Raw genomic sequence first — 9,440 nt, 5'->3', positions numbered from 1 at the left:
CAGCTCTGCCCGCTCCTAGGGTGGGCACGGGGGAAACCGACGCATCACCTGAGACCAGGGCGGGCAGAGCTGGGACCGGACACACACACACACTCCTTGCCCAGAACGCCGGAGCCCCTCCCTGTGCTGCACACCCTCAAACACGCTCAGCACAGGGCAGTTCCTCGGCACTGGAAATACCCAGCCTGAGTGGTCCTTTGCCTCCCCGGCAGCCCTGAAAAATGCAGCTCTGCCGCACTGTCTGTGCCACATGTCCCCTCTGGACAGCCCTGGGGGGAGCAGAACCGGCTCCGGACACGTCCCCATGGCACGGGGAGGTTTTCCCTCGCCCACCGTGGGGGTTTCCTCTCCCCAGACTCACAACAGAGGTGGCTGCGCCTGCCCTGGCTGCCCAAACCCCTCACGGGTAAAGGGGAGAGAAAGAGGCAACTGACGCTTCAGTCAAGAGCTGAAAGGGGCTGGTGGAGCCTGTTCCAGGGACTCCCCCATTCTCACCACCCCAAGTGACGTCTCTGTCACAAGAAGGCAGCGCTGAACGTCTCCCCGCTGAGCAGGACCCACGCGTGAGCCTGCCAGACGCTGCAGGGCCAGGCGCCGTTCACGGGCTCCAGGCCAGGGACCTCCTGCGGGCCAGAGAAACGCCCGGACCCAGCCAGGAGCCTGGCCCGGGCAGAGGACACAGCGTGGGCTCACCTGCTCCAGCAGCCGAGCCTGCTCGCCCAGCCTGGCCTGCGTGTTGGCCACCAGCTCCCGGACACGGCTCCGCTCCTCCTCCATGCCCCTCCTGCACATGTTCTGCAGGTCACTGGAGAACTTCTCCATCTTCTCAGTGATGCCGTTCAGAGACCTGTGCAGAGATCCGGGGGAGGGTCACCCTGGGGGACACACTTTGTCCCACTCCAAAGGAGGGGGGGACGTGTGCTGGGCCATGGGCCGGGCAGCCCTGCCCCGAACCTCTCAGGATCAGAGCAGAGCAGCACGAAGACGCAGCCGCTGCTTCGGGGAGCACGGACAGATACTAAACAACAGCTCAGCACCCCTGGGGGCAGCGGGTGGGAGAGAGGATGGTCCCTGTTCCTCCTGTGCTCTGGGCCTGGTTCCCCGGAGGACAGGGAACACCGCGGCCAGGGATCAACCTGGGCGCACGACACCGGCTGTCGGTACCTGGTGTGTGAAATGGTGCCGGTCAGCACATCCATCTCTCGCTCTTTCAGCCACATCACGTGCTGGGGCTGCTCCTCGTGTTTCTTGCGCAGTTCCTCGACAGACTCCCTGCGGGACACGGGGAAGGAGCCCACCACGGGCTGTTACAAACTGGTGCTCCCCGTGACGGGCACCGTGGAAGAGGCTCGGTCGTGGGGCTGAGCACCAGGTCCCAGGAGCTGGTCTGTCACGGGGCGTCCCACGGGCTGCCTTCCCCATCTGGGATGGACCACATCTGGGGGTTATGGGCTTCTCTACCAACAACAGACTTCTCGTTGACCCAAACTATGCGGACATCAGCAACTCATTGTTCTGAATAAAAGGGATCCAGGGGAGAGAAAACATGGGGTTCAGCGTCGTTCAAAATGCAATGCCTTCCCTCGGAATGACGTCTCCAGCCAGATCTGCCTGTCTCCACCGGCAAAGCAAATCCCCACTCCAAAAGCCACGGAGCTGCCCTCAAGCCAGCGCTTCTGGACTCTCCATTCTCCTTTCACCGTCTCCCCAAACCGTTCCCTGGCTCCTTCACCCACACCGGGGCCACCGGCACCACGTGCCGCTCGTGCCGCTCTCGCCTCTGCAGCTCCCGCAGCTGCTGCAGCTCCAGCCGGTGCTGCGCCAGCAGCTCTGCCCGATCCCGCGCCACGTCCTGGCCCCTTCTCCTCCCCCTGGGTCACCCGTGGGCCCCATCCAGCAGGCGCTGGGGCTCACCTGGCTCTCCAGCTCTGCCACACGGGCCTGGGCGCTCAGCAGCTCTGCCCGACAGTCGGATGCTGCTGGGGAGGCGGCCAGCTGGCTGCAGGCACAAAGCACCCGATGCGGTCAAGCCGAGGAGGCCACGAAAGACAAGATCCCTCCCCAGCGCCAGTGCCTGCCTCGCAGGCGAAAGGCAGGATTCAGCCTTTTGGCTGCCGAGGGAGCAGAGACCCCAACAGCTCCGTCCCTGGTGCTCCCCTGGCTGCATCCGCCCCCTTCCCCGGGCACCCCCAGCTCACACCCCCTGCCCACCGCTCCAGGCACGGGGGCTGCAATTCCCTTCTGAGCCCCATTGGGACGGCACAAGTCTGAACCTGCAGCTGTGCCAGCTCCGCTGGAGGAGGTGGTTTGTCTGGAACCAGGAGAAATGAAGGGGAGTGAAGGCAGGATCAAGGAGCAGGGGGAACTCGTGGAGCTGTGTCCATCCAGGACAGCTCCACGGCACGCGGGGCAGTGTGTGCCATCCTGGGCACAGCTGGAAACACGGCCCAGAGCTGGGATGGGACTGTGAGCTGGCCCAACGGGACACAGACCACCCCCACCGCCATCGTAGGTAAAGGCACAGCAGCCACGCTCTCTGTGCACTGCAAAAGATGCTATCAGCCACTGCCTGAAGGGCGCTGGTACCTGAGAAGGGGGCCTCAAAGGGCGTAAACTCTCCCTCCTCAGGGGGTGCACCACCCGCACCCCGAGGGTGGCTCGCACCACAACCCGTTCCCCCTTCTCCCTGGCGGTACCAGGCGCGGCCTCAGTGCGGTGGCTTCGCTGCCCGTGTCCAAGACGGCAGCTGCTGCGGGCCCTATGGGAGCGGCGTGGCAGCGCTCGAGCCTCGTGCGAAGGTGCGTGGGGCTGGAGGCATCGGGCCCGGCCCCAGCCCATGAGCCTCCAGCCTTTCCTGCCCCGCAGACCCCCTGTTATTTTGTTTTGTGGTTTTTTAATATGTTTAGGTAATGTGTTTAAATGCAGAGAGAAGCAGCAGCAGCATGCAGGCAGCTGCTGGGTACGAGGGGTTCCCTAAGCACACACACCCCACACCCCCCGGCCGCCGGGCAGGAAAGAGAAAGTGGGGGTATAACAAAAAATAAGGGCATGGAGGTGTTCTGGCTGAAGCCGAGCTGTGCTCATCTACCCTTTGAATGACAATTCCAAAGGCACCAAAGGATGGGCCTTTGCTGGCTCTGCCCTGGTGCCCACTGGTTTGCTCCCCGTGCTCCCTCTGGGGGGCCCCGGGTACCACCGGATCCACCTGGGCACCCCCAAAGTGCCTTTTGAGCTCTTATTTTTCTCCTGAAAAAGCAAACACGGCGGGGCTTTCTGCCATCCTGCCCCAGGGACCCCCACTCAGACCACACCGGCGCTTGGTTGCTCATCACCGTTTATTGATGCCGCTGCCTGCTCAGCGCCCGGGGCGGTGGGACCGGGGCCGGGACCCCTGTCCTGCGCGGCTGTCAGGGGGTGATTCACCGCAGGGGGGCTGGATGGGCGGCAGCAGACTCGGTGCCAGGGTGAAGCGTCTGGGAGACGGGACTGGTCGGTGCAGCAGCACGGCTGAGAGCAGCGAGGTCGAGGTGTCTGGGGTGGCCCTTGGCGTTGGGGGCAGCTGAGAGCCCCCCATCATGGCGAGCTGCTCGTCCTGCCGGTTCCCATCAGTGCCGTCCTGGCCCGACAGCTGCATCGCGTCCTTCTGGGAAGGGGAGAGCGTGTGAGCCAAACACGGGGCCCCGTTCCGCATCCCCCAGCAACCCTCCCCCAGCCAGCTCTCCCTGGGGAAACTGAGGCACGGATGGATTCCCCCCGCAGGCTCAGCATCCCCCTCCCCACCTCCGTCATCCCTACCTTGTTGGGGCTGCGGGCGCTGGGTGGGGACGGCCGTGGGGTGCTGGGCGGTTGGGGCTGGAAGCGCGGGGGCGTGAGGGTGTGTGGGCCCCCGCAGCTCCGCGGAACAGTGGGGTACCTGCACTCGCCCGTCCGCTCCCTGTGGGACAGGACACGGGGTGCTCAGTGCCCGGCAGGTGGCACCCCGTGTGTCACTCGACGCCAGGGAGGGGGCGGGGGGCAGTTACTCACGGTCCAGGCGCCAGCATGTGGAGGGGCCGGTCGCAGGACAGGCAATGGAAACCAGGCAGCAGCTGCCTGGAGCAGGGAGAAAAGGGCTGGGGAGCTCCTGTGGGGCACAGCCCCACCTGCACACCGTCCCCTGCCACAAAAAGCCTCTGCACCCACCCCCCAAGATTGGTTCAGGAGGGCTCCTCCCACACGTGCCCCCTCATTGTGCCGCCTCCATCGCTGGGAAGCTGCAGCTGGCAGGAGCACAAGGCACAGCCACTTGCTCAGCATCCCCAGGGGCGCTGCCCACTCGGCTCCCACGCCAGGGTACCACAGCGGCACGAGCTGGGACAGCCAGCAGGAACAGGGCCGGCACTGCCAAAGCCACCGCTGTCCCCATCGCACTCACTTCCTAATCCCAGCGGCATCGTCACGCTCTGGCTGCAGCTCCTTCTGGAGCTGCCCGCTGAGGCTCTTCCACCGCTCCTCCTGCTGCTCCCGGAACGCCCCCAGCTCCCGGCGGTCCAGCTGTGGACGGGTGACACCCTCAGCCATCTACCCCACGATGGGACATGGCGGTCCCCAGGGGGACAGCCGGGAGGGGGCACCCTCGCAAGGATGCTGCCTCAGGCTGCCAGGCCCCCAGGGTGCCAGTTCTGCGTGGAGGGGACGAGCCCTCACCTTGCAGTCCATCTGTCTCTGCAGCTCTTTCTGGAACCGGTGCCAGCTCTCCTCCTGGCCCGTCACCCGGCTCGTCACCTCCTCCACCGCCTTGTTCAGCCGCTCCTCGCACGCCTCAAACTGCCTGCGACTGACTTTGTCAGCCAGGGCGGCTTTGTCTGCTTTCTAGCAACGGGGAAAGGCAGGAGAGCGGTGGGGACAGGATGCAGGGACAACGCGAGAGGGAGAAGTGGCTGCGTGGCCCTCTTCACCCCATCACCCCCGTGGGGTTGCTCCCACCAGCCAAAGGGACTCGGGGTCACAGAGGGACCTGGCAAGGGACCCGCAGCAGGGCTGGAAATCCTCCCTCCCCCCGGATGCTTCTGCCAGCCGGCACCCAAGGGACAAGGGGCGTTTGTCACCCTGCCCGGGACACCCTTGGCTGGCACCAGGGTCCCTCGAGCCCCTACCTCATCGATTTCCAGCACCAGCAGCTGCTCCTTGTCTGCTTTCTGCTTCTTGAGCCGCTCCAGGGCCTGGGACAGAGCCTTCCAAGGCAGACAGCAGCCCGTGACGCCACGGCAGGGTCGGAGCTGCCCCCGGGCCAGCCGAGCACCCCCTGCCTCCCCAGCCCATCAGAAACCTCCAGGAAAGGCATCGGGAAGCTGTGCAGGGCTGCGAGCAGGGTGGCAGGGGGACAGATCCCTTGGGGTCCCAGCCTGGGCTCTGCCTGCGGGTTACAGCCACCCACCTTGATGTCCTTCTGCTCCTGCTGGCGATCCTGCTGGAGGTTTGCAAGGGCCGAGCTGAACTTCTCGTAGTCCTTTTGGAGCTGCATGATGCTGGCCTGGAGGCACTTGAGCTGCTCGTCCTGCTGCAGGGACTAAGAGGACAAGGCGGTGCTGAGCAAGGGGGGTGGCTGCCCCGCGGGGACAGTCCCAGGGTATTTTGGCTGGTGGCCGCGGGCTCTCAGGGCAAGCAGGACATTTGCTCCAAGGCTTTAACTCCCTTCCATGCTGCTGACTCCCACAAGCCGGTTAGGGGGGCAGCGAGGGGCTCCCCCACGTTACAGCAAAGCAGAAATGCCTGGGGGCTCCTGGCAGCTCAAGCCCCCTACACCGCGTCTCCTTACCTGTCTCCTCCACTTTGGGTAACTCTCCACCTTGCCGCCCGCCTTCTGGGCCAGGGACTCCAGCTGCGCCTCGAGCTTCTCGCAGCGCTGGAGGAGCTTCCCCAGGAGCGCCCTGGTGTCCCAGTTGCAGCCGGGGCACCCCGCGTGCTCGTGTCCCCCGCTCTGCGCCGTCGCCCTCGGCTCGTCCAGCTGCTGGCAGGGGAGGAGGAATCAGCTCTGAGCCGGGCTGGATGCCGCCCACAAGCCCAGGTGCCGTGGAGGCTCCATGGCCCCATCCAGCCAGGGGACGTGGCCGGGACCCCGCCAGGACTCCCCCCGAGCCAGCGGGGGCTGGGAGCGCTGCCCCCGGGCCTCACCTCTGCCTGCAGCTGCTGTGCTGTCTCCATCACCAACTGATTCACGTACTCGGCCGCAAACTTCTCCAGTTCGGCCTGGGTCGGCTCCTGCTGCTTCCCCAACTCCTTCCGCTCTGCCTTGACCTTCTGTCCCTTGGGCCTGGCCAGCGAGACGGGGGCAGGGGCAGGCTTAGCCTTCGTGGGGGTGTCCCTTGGCCCCCAAACTGGGATGCTCCCAGACCCCAGGCTCCCTCGCAGCCCTGCGGGGTAGGAAACCCTCTCCCATCCTTTTACCGCGGCGGTTGGGTCATCTGGGCGCTGCCGTCTGCTTTCCTGCCGGCTCCAGCCGCCCTCATCTTTCTGGGAGCATCCTCCACCTTCCTGATCTGCCAACGGCAGTGGGGGCGGTGAGGGCACAGCCCCCTGTGTCATTCCGGCACGGGGACCCTTCGGCTGCCCCCTCCCTGCCCAAACTGGCATCCCCGCAGCCCCTCGGGGACTGCTGCCGGCTCACCTTCTCCTCCTGCCCGTGGAGGGCCCCGGCCATGTCTTGCAGGAACGACATCTGGCACTTGAGGTCGGCCAGGATGCTGGTGATGCTCTGCCGGCCTAGAGGGACATGGTGCAAGGGGATGTGCTGTCGGTGAGGGGGTCTCAGCCTTGGGGCCAGGCTCTGAGCATGACGAGCCCCTGAGCCAGGGTGTCCCCACGCCAAACAACCCCCGCCAGCCCCCTCGTGCTCTCACCTCCCTCCGGGAAGAGCCGGCGCACGTTCTCAAGATCCGCATGTTCAGCTTTGGTAGATTTAAGCTGCTCCACCTGCTCCTTCAGACCAGCGCAGAGGTGGCCGAGCTGCCCAACCTGGGAGAGAACCTCCCGCATCTCCGACTCGTAGCTGGAGGTGCTGGTGGTGCCCCAGGGCTTGGCCGGCTCTTGGGCATCCCCTGGGATGGTGGCTTGGGAGGTGGAGGAGCCAGGCTGCACCCCAGGGGTGGTGGTGTGGGTCCCAGGTGATCGTGGCTGCACCCCCGAGGTGCTGGCCTGGGCATCAGGGGCCCCTGGCTGTGTCCCCAGGGCGGTGGTGGCCTGGGTGCCCGGGGATCCTGGCTGCATCCCCGAGGTGCTGGCCTGGGCATCAGGGGCCCCTGGCTGTGTCCCCAGGGAGGTGCTGGCCTGGGTGCCCGGGGATCCTGGCTCCAGCCCCGGGGTGGTGGCACCGGCACCACAAGGTCCTGAGTGATCTGCGGGAGCGCCTGACAACTTCACAGGGGTCACTGGTTCCCCCTGTGTCCCTGCTTGCATCCCCGGGGAGCCAGACCCTGCAGCCCCCTTGCTGGTCTCCATCCCAGGCTGTGTCCCACGTCCCTTTGGCCCCGGTGCTGAGCTCTTCCTGGCCTGGGTGTCCGTGGCCACCTGGGTGGGCTCGGCGGGGGCAGACTGGCCCCCAGCGCCCTCCTGGGAAGAAGAGGCAAAGGGCAGCAGGGTTACTGGCAGCTGGGCAGCCGTGAGGACAGACCCCAGAACCCCCCGCCATGTCCCCAGCCCCTGTCCCCAAACCACCACCTCGCGGGGCCAAACTCGTGTTGAACATGAGAGCCCAAATGCAAAGGGATCACGGGCTCAGCCCGGCTATGGAACCCGGGGGATTGGACCCCCAGGGATGGGAGCCCCAACATCACTGCCCAGCACCCCCAACCCACAGCTTTATCTCCCCTCCTTCCCCTCCCATGGTTCTGTTTGGATGGCTCTCTAGTTCAGAAGTGCCTTAGCAACCCCTGGGACACCCTTCCCACTCTTCCCTCCTGCTGCCCTTCACGCTGGTGACACCGATGGCCGTGGGGCACGGGCACAGTGTGACAGGGCAGCGGGAGCGGGGAGGGACGAGGGCCCGGCTCCCTCCCGGGGCACCAGGGGACGCTCACCAGGCCAAGGGTCTCCTGTATCTCCTGGATGTCCTCTGCCAGGCCAGAATGCGCCTCCTGCATGGCCCGCATGTCCTCTGTCAGGCCGACATGCGCCTCCTTCATCTCCTGGATGTCCTCTGCCAGGCCAGAATGCGCCTTCTGCATCTCCTCCTTCATCTCCCGCACGTCCTCTGCCAGCCCGGACTGCACCTCCTTAAACTTGTTGATCTCCTCCCAGAGATCCTGGAGCGAAGCCCTTTCCTGGGAGAGCGGGTGGGGGGTGAGCCCAGGGGAGGGTCCCTGGGGACCTGGACCCCGCTGTGCTCTGCTGCGGGAGCTCGGGCTTAACCCAGCCCTTGGGCTGAGGGCGGCACGAGGGCAGCGCGGAGCCCAGAGGAGGGGGCGTCTCGTGGGGGAGCACCCAGGGACCAGCAAGAGCATCTACCTTGGAGACGGCTCTCTCCTTCTCTTCTGCTGTTTTTGGCATCAGCTCCTTGGCCACAGAGGAGACCTCGGAGTCGCTCCCGGTCCCCTCCAGTGTGTCCTTCTCGTCCAGCTGCTCTGCTGGTTTCCAGAGCTGCTGCGCGGTGCCCAGGGCTCCGTCTTCCTCCTTCTCCTGGCCAGGCTGGTCCTCGCTGTCCTGCTCCTTTGCCAGGCTGGGGGTCGGGCTCTGCCCTGGCTCCAGGACAGACGGCTCCTGCTGGCCCAGCTGCCCGATGATGGCCTCGAGCAACTTGTGCAGGGCCACCAAGTCGACAACCCCCAAATGGGGTGTCCCGATGGCGGCGTTCAGCAGCTCCAACAGACCGAGTGTGGCCATTGCTGCTGCTCTGCCAGAAAACACGGAGCCTGATGTGGGAAGACGGGAGCTTTTCTGTCCGGAGGTGATGTTGGAGGGAATGGCAGCCAGCAGCCTTTCTCCTCCTCCTTCTTGCCACAGAAAGTAATGCAGTCACCGAACAGATCCAAGTGTCAAAAGCAAACCGAGTGATGAAAGTGATCCAGTCACCAAAGCGATAGAAGTTCCGAAAGTGATCAAACCACCGAAAGCGGTTCAACCACCAGAAGTGGTTCAACCACCAGTAGCAATCCCACCACCAAAAGTGATGCAACCACCAATAGCGATCCCACCACCAAAAGTGATGCAACCACCAACAGCGATCCCACCACCAAAAGTGATGCAACCACCAACAGCGATCCCACCACCAAAAGCGATCCAACTGCCAAAATGAGTCCACCACCACAGTGATCCCACCACGGCAAGTGATCCCACCACGGCCAGTGACCAAATGGGCGAGGGGCACAGGTGACAGGGGACAATATAGTGTCTCTGTTGCCCGGCAACAGCCGCCCCAGCAGCCAGCGGGCGCCGCCCTGGCCATTGTGATGAAGTTATCCACGGGA

The 9,440-nt window shown here is 65.1% G+C and overlaps 1 protein-coding gene across 1 annotated transcript; it reads right to left on the bottom strand.

Moving 5' to 3' along the window:
- Nucleotides 1-515: 515 nt before the first annotated feature.
- Nucleotides 516-8,847, bottom strand: LOC139829336 (uncharacterized). The gene is made up of 15 exons (XM_071816376.1): nucleotides 8,055-8,847; nucleotides 6,879-7,587; nucleotides 6,647-6,741; nucleotides 6,427-6,518; nucleotides 5,798-5,909; nucleotides 5,417-5,548; nucleotides 5,136-5,213; nucleotides 4,687-4,851; nucleotides 4,415-4,533; nucleotides 4,027-4,092; nucleotides 3,796-3,934; nucleotides 3,390-3,643; nucleotides 1,165-1,272; nucleotides 712-847; nucleotides 516-623 (listed from the first exon to the last, which is right to left on the bottom strand). Exons 1-15 carry the CDS (start codon nucleotides 8,475-8,477, stop codon nucleotides 516-518), a joined length of 2,736 nt encoding a protein of 911 aa, XP_071672477.1. The 5' UTR covers nucleotides 8,478-8,847.
- Between the last annotated feature and the right edge of the window lie 593 nt (nucleotides 8,848-9,440).

This window comes from Patagioenas fasciata, chromosome 18 (assembly GCF_037038585.1).
Source record: "Patagioenas fasciata isolate bPatFas1 chromosome 18, bPatFas1.hap1, whole genome shotgun sequence".
Lineage (NCBI taxonomy): Eukaryota > Metazoa > Chordata > Aves > Columbiformes > Columbidae > Patagioenas > Patagioenas fasciata.
The sequence above is the reverse complement of the archived record's forward strand: the minus strand, read 5'-3'. Positions and strand labels throughout refer to the sequence as shown.